Consider the following 16700-nt stretch of genomic DNA (forward strand, 5'->3'; position numbering starts at 1 on the left):
TCTGGCCCTGTCAAGCTCTCTGACGTCACCTCCTCAGCTCCTTTCACTCACTCAGCTCCAGGCTTCTGCTCCTCCGCACCTGCCAGGCACACCCACCTGTGACCTCCTCCTCCCCAATCACATTGTCACCGAAAGACCATAGACAGCTGGGCCTCATAAACCAAAATGTAGACTTGGGGTGCCATGTGTGCCCTGGGCTCCTCCCTGCCCCCTCTTCCCTCATCCACACTGGCTCTGGAGGCCTCTCAGCAGCCCCATCCTCACCTCCACTCACTTCCCACACCAGAGCTCCATCTACACTTCTCTGCACAAGTGTGCAAGAGGGTGTCACAATCATAGCCCGGGCCATGCCCAAGTGGGTAAAGTGCAGGTGGGTAGACGGTTGGAAGGAACTGGACAAGCAGCCGCAGCGTGTAGTCCTGTGGTCCTGTGGTGGGGGGAGGGCAGGTTAGGGGGTGGAGACTAGGCAGGGGGTGGAGACTAGGCAGGGGGTGGAGACTAGACAGGGGTGGAGACTAGGCAGGGGCTGAAGAAGAAAGCACAAAGGGAGGAAACCCTACCAGCCCCTGAGCAGGTGGGACTGGCCAGCCCAACTGCACTTACCGGGACCCTGGCCGTAATGCTCTTGCCCTCCAAGAAGGACCTCAAGACCGCCCTGGAGGTCTTTGCTCTTTTCCAGTGGACCCTCAGCGCCTTGGTTATCGGTGAGTCTTTGGCCTTTGGCAGGGTGACCAAAAGTCCTGGTTTGCCTGGGACTGAGGGCTTATAGGGTTTAGCGGGACTCTCGATGCTGAAATCTGCATTATCTCAGGAAAAGCAGGACAGTTGGCCACCCGGGCCTCTAGCCTGACGCGCTTGGGCATGGTCCACGTGGAATCTGTGAGTGCGCACATGGGTATGGGTGCCTGCCTGTGCAGGAATGTGTGTGCACGTGTGTGTGAGCCAGCCCTGTGGCCGGTGTGTGTAGTGAGCCCTCCTGGGTTGTCAGTGGGGCCTGGAAGGCATGTCTGGGGGAGATGGGGAGCAAGTCCACTGAGGCTTGCCAAGGAAATGGGCTTAGCTGCAACCTTGGGGAGCTGAGCAGACCATCGGTGTGAGACAGTTGTCCTGGTGGCAGAGGGAGCTCTGAAAACCTCTTGTCCAAAAGAATTCATCCATTTATCCATCCGTTTTCCCCTTCTATCCACACCACAAATATTTTGTGAAAGTTCTTTAGATGCTGGCTATGGTACTGTAGGTGCTGAAGCAAACCATCCCTATGGGAGGGGGGGCCTGGAACAAAATTCTCTCTTTTTTTTTGGTACGCGGGCCTCTGACTGTTGTGGCCTCTCCCGTTGTGGAGCACAGGCTCCGGACGCGCAGGCTCAGCGGCCATGGCTCACAGGCCTAGCCGCTCTGCGGCATGTGGGATCTTCCCGGACCGGGGCACGAACCCGTGTCCCCTGCATCAGCAGGCGGACTCTCAACCACTGCGCCACCAGGGAAGCCCAAAATTCTCATTTTTTAAGTGGTTTAGGTGAGTACTTGTCTGGAGGCAGGGTCATGACCTAAATGACCTTGGAAGCTATCCGGGAAGGAAGAATGCAGGTGGGCCCTGGGAGCCTGAGACTTACCAGTCAATAGGGAGAGTGAGCTGGAGAACAGGGATTGGGGGGCTCAGATGCCTGCCTGGGGTGGGTATCAGGAGGCCTGAATGCTAAAAAGATCAGTGTTAACCTAGGAATTATGGGCAATCAGAGCTGGAAGAGACCAGGAGAAAGGAATTCATATGTACCAGCTACTTACTTTGTGCCAGGCATTTGCATACCTATGGCTTCATTTTAGCCTGCTGTCAACCTTATGAGGTAGAAGCTATTGTTATGCATAATAATACAACTAATAGCTACACACACACATAATGATAGCTTGCACTCATATAGTATTAGCTAACATCTACTGCACTTTTTTTTTTCATGCCAGATACTCTTCTAAGCATCTGACATGCTTAATCATCTCCATTGTACAGATGAGGAAGTTGAGGTACATGCAGTACAAGTGGGCCATCCAAGACTGCATAGTTAGCAAGTGAAAGAGCTGGCCTGGGAGCTGAATCCACAAGGGGCCTGATTCTGGCCTATGAGCTCCTGTCCCTAGCTCCTGCATCTCCTTACTTACTGCTGACTGGGAGGCTGGGTGTGGACGTGGCCCTAGAGTACATGTTAGGCCAGAGAGGAAGGAGGAAGCCAGGCCTTCTGCGTATGTAAACATTCTCGACTGAAAGGGGAAAAAGGTCAGCTCCGAATGGCCTCTTGCTGAGGACCAGGGCCCCAGCCGGGCCTCTGCTCTCTCCCTCCATGCAGCCCAGGCCTTGGGGCCCTCTCCTCAGTGAGAGCTGAGTTCCCTTTCTTGAGCTCTTGTCCTATCTCCACAGACTTGCCTCATTACCACTGCCTCCCCTCACTGCCACCATGTTCCCATGAGAGAGAAGAGTCCCCAAGGCCTAGGAGCTGACACTGCGTTGAGGGAGAAGTATGACCATTATGGACGGCCAGCCCAGGCCAGGCCCACGTTGGGGCCTGGAGCCTTTAGACTGGTAGTTCCCCTTCCTCAGTCTTGTCCAGAATGTTGCTCCTCAGAGGTAACCACTGTTAATAGTTTGTGTGTATGTAGCCAGAGATTATGGATATAAAAATATATATATTTCACCACATGCATGCGTGTGCATGCACATACACATATAGCCAAGGGGCAGAAAAATATGGATGTTAAAAACACAGTCTTGGGCTTCCCTGGTGGCGCAGTGGTTGAGAGTCCACCTGCCGATGCAAGGGACACGGGTTCGTGCCCTGATCCGGGAAGATCCCACATGCCGCGGAGGGGCGAGGCCCGTGAGCCATGGCTGCTGAGCCTGCGTGTCCGGAGCCTGTGCTCCGCAATGGGAGAGGCCACAACAGTGAGAGGCCCGTGTACCACAAAAAACAAAAAAAACCAAACAAAAAAACCCAACACAGTCTTTGAGCCAGACTGCCTGTGTTCAAATTCCAGCTCTACTCCTTACTATCTGTGTTCCTTTAGCAGGTTATTGATTTTCTCTGAATCTTGTTTTCTTCATTTGTAAAATGAAGTGTGAGTGTATTAATTGGGCTGGCCCATGTACGCTGTGTAACCAAGTAATGTGGAGATCTCAGCAGCTTAACTCAACAAATGCTTATTTCTTGCTCATGTTAAACACCCAACACAGGTTGGTGGGAATCTCTGCTCTCTGTGGACACAAATGTTCAGGCTGATGGAGGCCCCGCCAAATTGTGAGGCTGCAAAATGCAGCTTCAGAGATGACCACCAAGTTGGCAGGAAAGGGAACAGAGGCCTCATGCACACTCCTTTCTGCCACCAGCAGAACGGCAGGTGTAAACAACAATGAGCCTTATTCTGAACCTCATTAATTATGAGGTTGAGATCTTTTCATGTATTTATCAGCAATTAGTATTTCTTTTTCTGTTAAGGGCCCATTCATGACCTTTGTCCATTTTTCTATTAAATTTCAGTTGACTCTTAGAGGACAAATAAGAAATAAATGAAGAAGGAAGAGTGTTCAGGGCAGAGACCGGGCAACAGCTGACAAGGCTGGGATGAGGGGAGAGCATAAAGCATTCAAGAAGTAGCCAGTGGTTAAGTGGGATGAGGGGGTAAGAGGCACAGAACTGACGCTCAATACATAGTGAATGAATGAATGGGAGAGAGAAGACAGAGGAGACTGGCAAAAGAGGCAGGGGACAGATGGTGTAGGCCATTGTCAACCATGGAAAAGTGTTTGGACTTTTTCCATGTGGAGCCATAACTGGGCTGGGCACAGGGCAACAGCATCAGATTGGTGTTTTTGAGAGATCACTACAGTTATTTCTGGGTAGCAAACTGATTTTTTTTAATTAATTAATTTTTTTACATCTTTATTGGAGTATAATTGCTCTACAATGGTGTGCTGGCTTCTGCGCCACAACAAAGTGAATCAGCTATACATAAACACACGTTCCCATATCTCCTCCCTCCTGTGTCTCCCTCCTTCCCACCCTCCCCATCCCACCCCTCCAGGCGGTCAGAAAGCACTGAGCTGATCTCCCTGTGCCACGCGGCTGCCTCCCACCAGCCATCAACTTCACGTCCGGTAGTGTATACATGTCCATGCCTCTCTCTCGCCCTGTCACAGCCCACCCCTCCCCCTCCCCATATCCCCAAGTCCATTCCCTAGTAGGTCTGTGTCTTTATTCCTGTCTTACCCCTAGGCTCCTCATGATATTTTTTTTCTTAAATTCCATACATATGTGTTAGCATACGGTATTTGTCCATCTCTTTCCGTCTTACTTCACTCTGTATGACAGACTCTAGGTCCATCCACCTCATTACAAATAGCTCAATTTCGTTTCTGTTTATGGCTGAGTAATATTCCATTGTATATATGTTCCACATCTTCTTTATCCATTCAACCAATGATGGACACTTAGGTTGTTTCCATCTCTGGGCTATTGTAAATAGAGCTGCAATGAACATTTTGGTACATGACTCTTTTTGAATTATGGTTTTCTCAGGGTATATGCCCAGTAGTGGGATTGCTGGGTTATATGGTAGTTCTATTTGTAGTTTGTTAAGGAACCTCCATACTGTTCTCCATAGTGGCTGTACCAATTCACATTCCCACCAGCAGTGCAAGAGTGTTGTCTTTTCTCCATACCCTCTCCAGCATTTATTGTTTCTAGATTTTTTGATGATGGCCATTCTGATTGGTGTGAGATGATATCTCATTGTAGTTTTGATTCACATTTCTCTAATGATTAATGATGTTGAGCATTCTTTCATGTGTTTGTTGGCAGTCTGTATATTTTCCTTGGAGAAATGTCTGTTTAGGTCTTCTGCCCATTTTTGGATTGAGTTGTTTGTTTTTTTGTTATTGAGCTGCATGAGCTGCTTATAAATTTTGGAGATTAATCCTTTGTCAGTTGCTTCATTTGAAAATATTTTCTCCCATTCTGAGGGCTGTCTTTTGGTCTTGTTTATGGTTTCTTTGCTGTGTAAAAGTTTCGACGTTTCATTAGGTCCCAATTGTTTATTTTTGTTTTTATTTCCATTTCTCTAGGAGGTGGGTCAAAAAGGATCTTGCTGTGATTTATGTCATAGAGTGTTCTGCCTATGTTTTCCTCTAAGAGTTTGAAAGTTTCTGCCCTTACATTTAGGTCGTTAATCCATTTTGAGCTTATTTTTGTGTATGGTGTTAGGGAGTGATCTAATCTCGTACTTTTACATATACCTGTCCAGTTTTCCCAGCAACACTTATTGAAGAGGGCTGTCCTTTCTCAACTGTACGTTCCTGCCTCCTTTATCAAAGATAAGGTGACCATATGTGCGTGGGTTTATCTCTGGGCTTTCTATCCTGTTCCATTGATCTATCTTTTTGTTTTTGTGCCAGTACCATACTGCCTTGATTACTGTAGCTTTGTAGTATAGTCTGAAGTCAGGAAGCCTGATTCCTCCAGCTCCATTTTTCGTTCTCAAGATTGCTTTGGCTATTCGGGGTCTTTTGTGTTTCCATACAAATTGTGAAATTTTTTGTTCTAGTTCTCTGAAAAATGCCAGTGGTAGTTTGATAGGGATTGCATTGAATCTGTAGATTGCTTTGGGTAGTAGAGTCATTTTCACAATGTTGATTCTCCCAATCCAAGAACATGGTATATCTCTCCATCTATTTGTATCATCTTTAATTTCTTTCATCAGTGTCTTATAATTTTCTGCATACAGGTCTTTTGTCTCCTTAGGTAGGTTTATTCCTAGATATTTTATTCTTTTTGTTGCAATGGTAAATGGGAGTGCTTTCTTGATTTCACTTTCAGATTTTTCATCATTAGTGTATAGGAATGCCAGAAATTTCTGTGCATTAGTTTTGTATCCTGCTACTTTACCAAATTCATTGATTAGCTCTAGTAGTTTTCTGGTAGCATCTTTAGGATTCTCTATGTATAGTATCATGTCACCTGCAAAGAGTGACAGCTTTACTTCTTCTCTTCCGATTTGGATTCATTTTATTTCTTTTTCTTCTCTGATTGCTGTAGCTAAAACTTCCAAAACTTTGTTGAATAAGAGTGGTGAGAGTGGGCAACCTTGTCTTGTTCCTGATCTTAGTGGAAATGCTTTCAGTTTTTCACCATTGAGGACGATGTTGGCTGTGGGTTTGTCATATATGGCCTTTATTATGTTGAGGAAAGTTCTCTCTATGCCTACTTTCTGCAGGGTTTCTATCATAAATGGGTGTTGAATTTTTTCAAAAGCTTTTTCTGCATCTATTGATATGATCATATGGTTTTTCTCCTTCAATTTGTTAATATGGTGTATCACGTTGATTGATTTGCGTATATTGAAGAATCCTTGCATTCCTGGAATAAACACCACTTGATCATGGTGTATCATCCTTTTAATGTGCTGTTGGATTCTGTTTGCTAGTATTTTGTTGAGGATTTTTGCATCTATGTTCATCAGTGTTATTGGCCTGTAGTTTTCTTTCCTTGTGACATCCTTGTCTGGTTTTGTTATCAGGGTGATGGTGGCCTCATAGAATGAGTTTGGGAGTGTTCCTCCCTCTGCTATATTTTGGAAGAGTTTGAGAAGGATAGGTGTTATTTCTTCTCTAAATGTTTGATAGAATTTGCCTGTGAAGCCATCTGGTCCTGAGCTTTGTTTGTTGGAAGATTTTAATCACAGTTTCATTTTCAGTGCTTGTGATTGGTCTGTTCATATTTTCTATTTCTTTCTGGTTCAGTCTTGGCAGGTTGTGCATTTCGAAGAATTTATCCATTTCTTCCAGGTTGTCCATTTTATTGGCATAGAGTTGCTTGTAGTAATCTCTCATGATCTTTTGTATTTCTGCAGTGTCAGTTGTTACTTCTTTTTCATTTCTAATTCTATTGATTTGGGTATTATCCCTTTTTTTCTTGATGAGTCTGGCTAATGGTTTATCAATTTTGTTTATCTTCTCAGAGAACTAGCTTTTAGTTTTATTAATCTTTGTTATCATTTCCTTCATTTCTTTTTCATTTATTTCTGATCTGATCTTTATGATTTCTTTTCTTCTGCTAACTTTGGGATTTTTTTGTTCTTCTTTCTCTAATTCCTTTAGGTGCAAGGTTAGGTTGTTTATTCGAGATGTTTCCTGTTTCTTAAGGTGGGATTGTATTGCTATAAACTTCCATCTTAGAACTGCTTTTGCTGCATCCCATAGGTTTTGGGTTGTCGTGTCTCCATTGTCATTTGTTTCTAGGTATTTTTTATTTCCCCTTTGATTTCTTCAGTGATCACTTCATTATTAAGTAGTGTATTGTTTAGCCTTCATGTGTTTGTATTTTTTTACAGATCTTTCCTGTAATTGATATCTAGTCTCATAGCGTTGTGGTCAGAAAAGGTACTTGATACAATTTCAATTTTCTTCAATTTACCAAGGCTTGATTTGTGACCCAAGATATGATATATCCTGGAGAATGTTCCATGGGCACTTGAAAAAAAAGTGTATTCTGTTGTTTTTGGATGGAATGTCCTATAAATATCAATTAAGTCCATCTTGTTTAACGTATCATTTAAAGCTTGTGATTCCTTATTTATTTTCATTTTGCATGATCTGTCCATTGGTGAAAGTGGGGCTATGAATGTGTTACTGTCGATTTCCCCCTTTTATGGCTGTTAGCATTTGCCTTATGTATTGAGGTGCTCCTATTTTGGGTGCATAAATACTTACAATTGTTATATCTTCTTCTTGGATCGATCCCTTGATCATTATGTAGTGTCCTTCTCTGTCTCTTCTAATAGTCTTTATTTTAAAGTCTCTTTTGTCTGATATGAGAATTGCTACTCCAGCTTTCCTTTGGTTTCCATTTGCATGGAATATCTTTTTCCATCCCCTTACTTTCAGTCTGTATGTGTCTCTAGTTCTGAAGTGGGTTTCTTGTAGACAGCATATATATGGGTCTTGCTTTTGTATCCATTCAGCCAACCTGTGTCTTTTGCCGGAAGCATTTAGTCCGTTTACATTTAAGGTAATTATCGATATGTATGTTCCTATTCTCATTTTCTTAATTGTTTTGGGTTTGTTATTGTAGGTCTTTTCCTTCTCTTGTGTTTCCTGCCTAGAGCAGTTCCTTTAGCATTTGTTTTAAAGCTTGTTTGGTGGTGCTGAACTCTTTCAGCTTTTGCTTGTCTGTAAAGGTTTTAATTTCTCCATCAAACTGAATGATATCCTTGCTGGGTAGAGTAATCTTGGTTGCAGGTTTTTCTCCTTCATCACTTTACATATGTCTTGCCAGTCCCTTCTGGCTTGCAGAGTTTCTGCTGAAAGATCAGCTGTTAACCTTATGGGGATTCCCTTGTGTGTTATTTGTTGTTTTTCCCTTGCTGCTTTTAATCTGTTTTCTTTGTAGTTAATTTTTGACAGTTTGATTAATATGTGTCTTGGCGTATTTCTCCTTGGATTTACCCTGTATGGGACTCTGTGCTTCCTGGACTTGATTAACTATTTCCTTCCCCATATTAGGGAAGTTTTCAACTATAATCTCTTCAAATATTTTCTCAGTCCCTTTCTTTTTCTCTTCTTCTTCTAGGACCCCTATAATTCGAATGTTGGTGCATTTAATGTTGTCCCAGAAGTCTCTGAGACTGTCCTCAGTTCTTTTCTTTCTTTTTTCTTTATTCTGCTCTGCAGTAGTTATTTCCACTATTTTATCTTCCAGGTCACTTATCCGTTTTTCTTCCAGGTCACTTATCCGTTTTTCAGTTATTCTGGTATTGATCCCATCTAGAGTATTTTAAATTTCATTTATTGTGTTGTTCATCCTTGCTTGTTTCATCTTTAGTTCTTCTAGGTCCTTGTGAAATGATTCTTGCATTTTGTCTATTCTATTTCCAAGATTTTGGAACATCTTTACTATCGTTATTCTGGATTCTTTTTCAGGTAGACTGCGTATTTCCTCTTCATTTGTTACATCTGGTGGGTTTTTATCTTGCTCCTTCATCTGCTGTGTGTTTTTCTGTCTTCTCATTTTGCTTATCTTACTGTGTTTGGGGTCTCCTTTTGGTAGGCTGCAGGTTCGTAGTTCCCGTTGTCTTTGGTGTCTGTCCCCAGTGGCTAAAGTTGGTTCAGTGTGTTGTGTAGGCTTCCTGGTGGAGGGGACTAGTGCCTGTGTTCTGGTGGATGAGGCTGGATCTTGTCTTTCCAGTGGGCAGGTCCACATCTGGTGGTGTGTTTTGGGGTGTCTGTGGACTTATGATTTAGGCAGCCTCTCTGCTAATGGGTTGTGTTGTGTTCCTGTCTTGCTAGTTGTTTGGTATAGGGTGTCCAGCACTGTAGCTTGCTGGTCGTTGAGTGAAGCTGGGTGCTGGTGTTGAGATGGAGGTCTCTGGGAGATTTTCGCCATTTGATATTATGTGGAGCTGGGAGGTCTCTTGTGGACCTGTGTCCAGAAGTTGGCTCTCCCACCTCAGAGGCACAGCACTGACTCCTGGCTACAGCACCAAGAGCCTTTCATCCACACGACTCAGAATAAAAGGGAGAAAAAGCAGAAAGGAACAAAGAAAGGAAGAAAGAAAGAAAGAAAGAAAGAAAGACGAAAGGAAGAAAGAAAGAAAGGAAGAAAGAAGGAGGGAGGGAGGAAGGAAGGAAGGGAGGGAGGGAAGGAAAGAAAGAAAGAAAGAAAGAAGATAAATTAAAATAAGATAAAATAAAATAAAGTTATTAAAATAAAAAATAATTATTAAAAAACAAAATTTTTTTAAAAAAGAAAGAAAGAAAAAAAGAAAATGGACAGATAGAACCCTAGGACAAATGGTGAGAGCAAAGCTATACAGACAAAATCTCACACAGAAGCATGCACTAACACACTCACAAAAAGAGGAAAAGGGAAAAAATCATAAATCTTGCTCTCAAAGTCCACCTCCTTAATTTGGTATGATTCATTGTCTATTCATATATTCCACAGATGCAGGGTACATCAAGTTGATTGTGGAGCTTTAGTCCGCTGTTCCTGAGGCTGGTGGGAGAGATTGCCCTTTCTCTTCTTTGTTGTCACAGCTCCCGGGGCTCAGCTTTGGATTTGGCCCTGCCTCTGCGTGTAGGTCGTCGAAGGGCGTTTGTTTTTCGCTCAGACAGGACGGGGTTAAAGCAGCCGCTGATTCGGGGGCTCTGGCTCACTCAGACCTGGGGGAGGGAGGGGCATGGAGTGCGGGGCGAGCCTGCGGCGGCAGAGGCCAGCGTGACGTTGCACCAGCCTGAGGTGCGCCGTGCGTTCTCCCGGGGAAGTTGTCCCTGGATCCCGGGACCGTGGCAGTGGCGGGCTGCACAGGCTCCCCGGAAGGTGGGTGTGGATAGTGACCTGTGCTCGCACACAGGATTCTTGGTGGTGGCAGCAGCAGCCTTAGCGTCTCATGCCCGTCTCTGGGGTCCACGCTTTTAGCCTTGGCTCGCGCCCGTCTCTGGAACTCCTTTAAGCAGCGTTCTTAATCCCCTCTCCTTGAGCACTAGGAAACAAAGAGGGAAGAAAAAGTCTCTTGCCTCTTCGGCAGGTCCAGACTTTTCCCCGGACTCCCTCCCGGCTAGCTGTGGTGCACTAGCCCCCTTCAGGCTGTGTTCACACAGCCAACCTCAGTCCTTTCCCTGGGATCTGACCTCCGAAGCCCGAGCCTCAGCTCCCAGCCCCTGCCCGTCCCGGCGGGTGAGCAGACAAGCCTCTTGGGCTGGTGAGTGCAGGTTGGCAACGATCCTCTGTGCAGGAATCTCTCCGCTTTGCGCTCTGCACCCCTGTTGCTGCGCTCTCCTCCGTGGCTCCGAAGCTTCCCCCCACTCCACCCCCGTCTCCGTCAGTGAAGGGTCTTCCTAGTGTGTGGAAACCTTTCCTCCTTCACAGCTCCCTCCCACTGGTGCAGGTCCCGTCCCTATTCTTTTGTCTCTGTTTATTCTTTTTTCTTTTGCCCTACCCAGGTACCTGGGGAGTTTCTTGCCTTTTGCACGGTCTGAGGTCTTCTTCCAGCGTTCAGTAGGTGTTCTGTAGGAGCTGTTCCACATGTAGATGTATTTCTGATATATTTGTGGGGAGGAAGGTGATCTCCTTACTCTTCCGCCATCTTCCCCTTGTCCCACAAACTGATTATAGGATGCGGCTGTCGCTCTAGTTCAGGTCAGAGATTGTGGTGATTTCAGCCAGCTCAGAAGTAATTGTGAAGGGGAGAAGAGCAGAGATTCAAGAAATTGGAGTAGAATTAGAAGGACTTGATGATCAGAAGATGTGGGAGAGAGAAAGAGAGGAGGCGAGACTGAGAGTTCAGGTGTATGTGTGAGTTGGACGAGGGGCAGATGGAGCAGAGAAGGAGAGTGGCTGAAAGAGGGGTGAGGACGGAGAAGTGTCCCCGAGGCCTCTTTAATAGAGCTCGACTTTGGGCTGTATGGAGAGGTAACCTGGAGCAGGCAGAAGAGCGCTGGGCCTGGGCTCCCAGGAGGTGACAGTTGCAGGGTTTGTCCCTCAGAGCCTTCCCAGCTCTTCACCCTACGAGTTTGCAATGGAATCGTATCCGTTTGGACCCTAATGGCCTTGAGAGAAGACCCTCGCACGTAGTCTGTGAGAAAGATAAGGTGGAAGCTTATCCCCACTTGGCTGGTGAAGCTCAACGGCTTGTCTGTGGTCACACTCATGCTAAGGGGCAGATCCAGGATTTGTGTCACCACAGGGCACCCCTCCTGAGGCCACACTGCCTCCCAAGATGTCCCCAACTCTGTCTGGGTTCAAGCAAAACCTGAAAGATACATGGAACAAATCCATGCGTCCCTTTATTTCTTGAAAAAGTCAAGTCCCAACTTTGTTCCTTTTTATGGCTGAGTAATATTCCATTGTACATATGTACTACACATCTTCTTTATCCATTCCTCTGTCAATGGACATTTAGGTTGCTTCCATGTCTTGGCTATTGTAAATAGAGCTGCAATGAACATTGGGGTGCATGTATCCTTTCAGACCATGTTTTTCTCTGCATATATGCCCAGGAGTAGGGTTACTGGATCAAATGGCAGTTCTATTTTTAGTTTTTTAAGTAATCTCCATACTGTTCTCCATACTGTCCTATGTACTGTACTGTACAGTCTCTGTACTGTAAATCGGTACATAGTGGTTGTACGAATTTACTTTCCCACCAGCAGTGTAGGGGGGTTCATTTTCTCCACACCCTGTCCAGCATTTATTGTTTGTATATATTTTGATGATGGCCCTTCTGAGTGGTGGGAGGTGATACCTCATTGTAGCTTTGATTTGCATTTCTCTAATAATTAGCGGACTTGAGCATCTTTTCATGTGCTTTTTGGCCATCTGTATGTCTTCTTTGGAGAAATGTCTAGGTCTTCTGTACATTTTTTGATTGGGATAATTGCTTCATTTTAAATTTCTTTAGTTATCTCTTAGATATCTATCAGTTGTCACTAATTCATACCCAAACTCTCCACAAACACATCAAGAATCTGGAAGTCTCGTCTGCTCCACCCCCACCGTTTTTAAAATTTCCTTGAGGACCTCGCTGCTGGAGCCCAGCATCCTCCTGTTACAGTCCGATCTCATGCATCGCTGTCACCTCCAGGGCCCGTGAGGCACCTTGGGTACACAATCTAAGAAGGTATTCATTCTCAGGGTTGCACAAGTGTTGGATCAGTACTTGCCTGACCCTGAGAGTGAATGTCTCCTTGAATTTTGTGCCCTAGGCGCCTTGCTCTCCTCACCTTAGTCCTGGCCCTGCTCACTTCCATCTTTTGTTGGATTTCTTTACCTGAATCCCATACCATCCTGTTTTGCTTTATACTCCCTCATTATGGTGAGCACATCCTCCAGCTGTTTCCTGAGAAAGGAACATGGGAGACAAACTCTCTGAGACTATATGTCTGAGATTGTCTTTATTCTCCCTTCATACTTGATTAATAATTTGGCTGCATATAGAATATCTTAGCTGTGTCCAGTGTAAGTATCTGAGTTTAGTGTCTCTTTGGTTCATTTTTTCAAGAATTATCCTCCCATCACCCAGCTGTGTAGCGGAGGGAAAGGGGTCTGGGGTTTTAACTACTTCTTTGATAGACTTTCAATCAAGCCCTGTGCCCCACATCTGCTTTTTGTGACATCTGGTTGTTCCAAATTCTGCGTCTTTCCTAGATTCTCCAGCGGAAACAGGCTTGCTCTTGTGCGCATACCCCTTGCAGGTAACTACATTTCAACTTTCTGGTTCTCAGTTAATCCCTCTTCCGTCCGCTGTCCAGCACGCAAACATTTTGCTGCTAGCTCTCACCCACAGTTAGCGTCTCTCTGATTCTCCTTTTCCTTGCAGAATCTCTATCTTTTAAAACATCCTTGTGGTAATTTTCATGAGGCTCCAGCAAGGAGTCACGATAAAAACGTGTGTTTATTCTGCCACATTCAGTTAGGAGTATTTTCTGTCTTTTCTAAACTTTCTTTTGACCCACTTTCTCTCACACAGTCTTATTCACAGCTGTTTTAAAAACTGAGTCCAGTAAGAATCCTGAGCATGGCTCCCTGTGACTCATCTCCATGAAGTCTGTCCTAACTACTCTAACCTACATTGTTCCTGCCTTGTTGGAGCTTAACATGGTCCATACCTTATTCTAGCCCAGCGTGGGTTCTCCTTTGTTTCTTGTTTGCCAACTCGTGTGCTCCAAACCTGGCTGAAGTTGGGTATCCTCTTTCTCTGGTGTTCCCTCCACTGATGCCTTGCAGAGATGTGGAGAGGGAAATGTGAGTTGGAGGAAGACTATTCCTGGCTCTGTCTTTCCAGGACTCCCAACCTTTGGTGGCCAAATCAGCGTGACCCACCGCTGGCTCCCTGTCACTGAATGCAGCCCAGAGTGGTGCTGGAGCAGGTCCTGGGGGGAGAGGGCTAACTGCATCGAGCAAAGTGGGGGAGGAAAACACCTTGCCTTCTAGACCTAAAACAGGTTCCCAAGGCCGGAGCGGGGATGCTGGTGCCACAGGCATGCAGGCCATGTGCTGGGTGAGGAGGTAAGAGTGTCGCGTGAGCCTGGCTGAGGGGGTGTGTGACCTTGGGGTGGACAGAGCCCCAGAGGGCGGGCAAGTGTGAGGGACTGTTCACAGTTCATTGACTCTGGCCTGGGCTTCCTCCAGTAAGCACTGTGATCCTTGTCAATCTCTACCTGGTAGTGTTCACACCATACTGGCCTGTCACTGTGCTGCTCACATGGCTGGCTTTTGACTGGAAGATCCCTGAGCGAGGTGAGGGCCCTGCGAGGGCTGTGTTGCCACCCGCCACATGCTCTTTCTTTCTCTTCTTATACTGTGGCCAATTCCGGGCAGTCCTTCAGCCTGACCTTGTCTGGGCTGGAGAAGGTGAGGGAAGGGGTCTTTTCAAGGCACCAGCGAGGCCCAGATAGGAACTGGAGTAGGCTAGGGGAGGGGCGGCTAGTACAGGAGAGAGCTAGGCCTGTCCTAAACTGGCCCAGATGTTCATTCCCAGCCTGGGTGTTACTTAAGAGGGCAGGAAACAGCAGGGGGTGAGGGCACCCTGAGGCAGGCCTTAAAGGGCTCTGAAGGAGACAACGGAGGTGGCCCAAGCTCAGCTACACTGGCTGTGTTCTCAGGTGGCTGCCGGTTTACCTGCGTAAGGCACTGGTGCCTGTGGAAACAGTACTGTGATTACTTCCCACTCAAGGTGAGGAGCTGCAGATCTCCACTTGGGCCCCAGGCCCAGCCCCGACTCCAGTGGCAGTGGCTGGGTCAGGGTAGGGCATCATTCACATCGAGGCCCATGGGGATGACGCTCCCCGGAGCTGTGTATTATCCTACCGGCATGGCCAGCCAGACACGACAGCCCTTTCCTTTCTAGGTCTCTGGCCAGAAGAGGCGTCCTCTACCCTGGCTATACCCCTCTTGACTCCACGTTCCTCCACAGCTTTTGAAGACTCACAATCTCTCCCCTAGCCTCAACTACATCCTCGCCTGCCATCCTCATGGGCTCATGTCCCACTCATGCTTTGGCCACTTTGCCACAGAGAAGTCAGGCTTCTCCAAGATCCTTCCTGGCATCACTCCTTATGTCCTCACACTGGGGGCCTTTTTCTGGGGGCCTTTCCTCAGAGAATATGTCATGTCTACAGGTGAGTTGGCTCCTAGGATGTAAAGCCAAAGAAATAAATGGCTCCCCCAGAAAGAGGTGTTGGGTGAGTGGGTGAGAACAAGGCCAATTCTGATTCCCTCTGGTCTGAAAAGCTACCATAGGTTCAGCTGCCTTATGTGAGGCTCTTTGAAGAGGTAGGGAGGAAAGTTAGCAGGTTTGGGAGATTACCAATGATCTTTTGTTTTTTTCTGCCCACCAGGGGCCTGCTCTGTGAGCCAGTCCTCCATGGACTTCCTGCTTACCCGTAGAGGCACAGGCAACATGCTGATCGTGGTGGTCAGTGGCCTGGCTGAGTGCAGATACAGCCTGCCAGGATCTGCCACCTTGGTCTTGAAGAACCTCACCGGCTTTGTACGCACGGCCCTTCGGCATGGGTAAGGACACTTCTGGTCCTGACTGGGGAGAGGGGTTCCAAAAGCCCAGTGGGGAAGGAGGAAGAGGTTTTGAGGAAATGATATATAAAGAGGGAGGGGGAAAGCCGCTTCTGTGGTGGAGTAGAGCCTGGGTCACGTTCTAGAGGCATTTCTGCTTCTGAAGAAAGGCCAGCAGGCCAACTGGAACCTGATCTGCCTCAGACTAGCATCTCATCTGGACCAGTCCCTTTGTGAAAGGTGACTGGCTGCAACCCTATCTCAGAGAAAGCCAAAATTACCGTGTGGGCTGAAGGGAAGAAACCGCAAATAAATGGTCCTTGGGTCTTAGCTTCCAGTGTTTCAGACCTTGTGGGTTTACAGGAGGGTCTGGGACTCGCTTCCCTTAGCTTGCTGCTACTTTGCCCCCAGAGGCAGCTTGGGGTGGACCACGAGGCCCTCCCACCTAGCCTGGACCTGGGCCCAGCTGGGTTAGGGGCTGAGGAGCTTACAGGGAGACCCAGGGACCACTAGTGGTCAGCGTGTCTGGCTTTCAGCAGGGTCCCTACCTTTCTGGCCATCAGAGATCATGCTTTTCCTCTGCAGGGTGGCTCTAATCCTTGCCTATGCCTTTGGGGAGACAGAACTCTACATAAAGCAGATTTTCACTCCCGGGGGCTTCGTTAATCGCTTCCAAAAGTGGTTCCAGAGTATGGTACACATCTACCCTTGTGCCTTCTACGGGCATGGCTTCATTGGAACTCCTGGGGCCTTCTGCCCTACGCTCGGCCTGTAACCACCATTGGTGAGTTGGCCCTTGTGCTGGCGGCCTCATCTGGTACACAGGATCCAGTTCCAAGGCTGAACCTTGGCTCTGGCCATGTCCAGAGGCAGGTCACTGGCCAGGATGAGCGCTGGGGTGGGGGAAGCGTGGGGAGAACCCGGGCTCGAGGGCTGAGGCCTGTTCTGAAGAGTGAGCCATCCTGATGCTTTCCCTTTCCCTTCTCCGTCTCCCCTGGCAGTTGGGAAGCCTCTACCACTGCCCAAGATTGAGAACCCGAGCAAGGAGACGGTGGTAAAATACCATGTGGTCTATATCGATGCCCTGCACAAACTGGCCAGCACAAGACCAAGTTTGGCTTCGCAGAGACCCAGGAGCTGGTGCTAACTTGA

At 46.8% G+C, this 16700-nt stretch overlaps 1 protein-coding gene across 1 annotated transcript; it reads left to right on the top strand.

The window, feature by feature from the left end:
* The first annotated feature begins 619 nt into the window (after window positions 1-619).
* AWAT2 (acyl-CoA wax alcohol acyltransferase 2) lies at window positions 620-16700 on the top strand. The gene is given in 9 exon segments (XM_060002047.1): window positions 620-704; window positions 14169-14276; window positions 14642-14712; window positions 14953-15157; window positions 15377-15551; window positions 16134-16282; window positions 16285-16332; window positions 16550-16642; window positions 16645-16700. Coding segments are annotated over 9 exon segments (990 nt in total).

This window comes from Delphinus delphis, chromosome X (assembly GCF_949987515.2).
Source record: "Delphinus delphis chromosome X, mDelDel1.2, whole genome shotgun sequence".
In the NCBI taxonomy this organism is placed as follows: domain Eukaryota; kingdom Metazoa; phylum Chordata; class Mammalia; order Artiodactyla; family Delphinidae; genus Delphinus; species Delphinus delphis.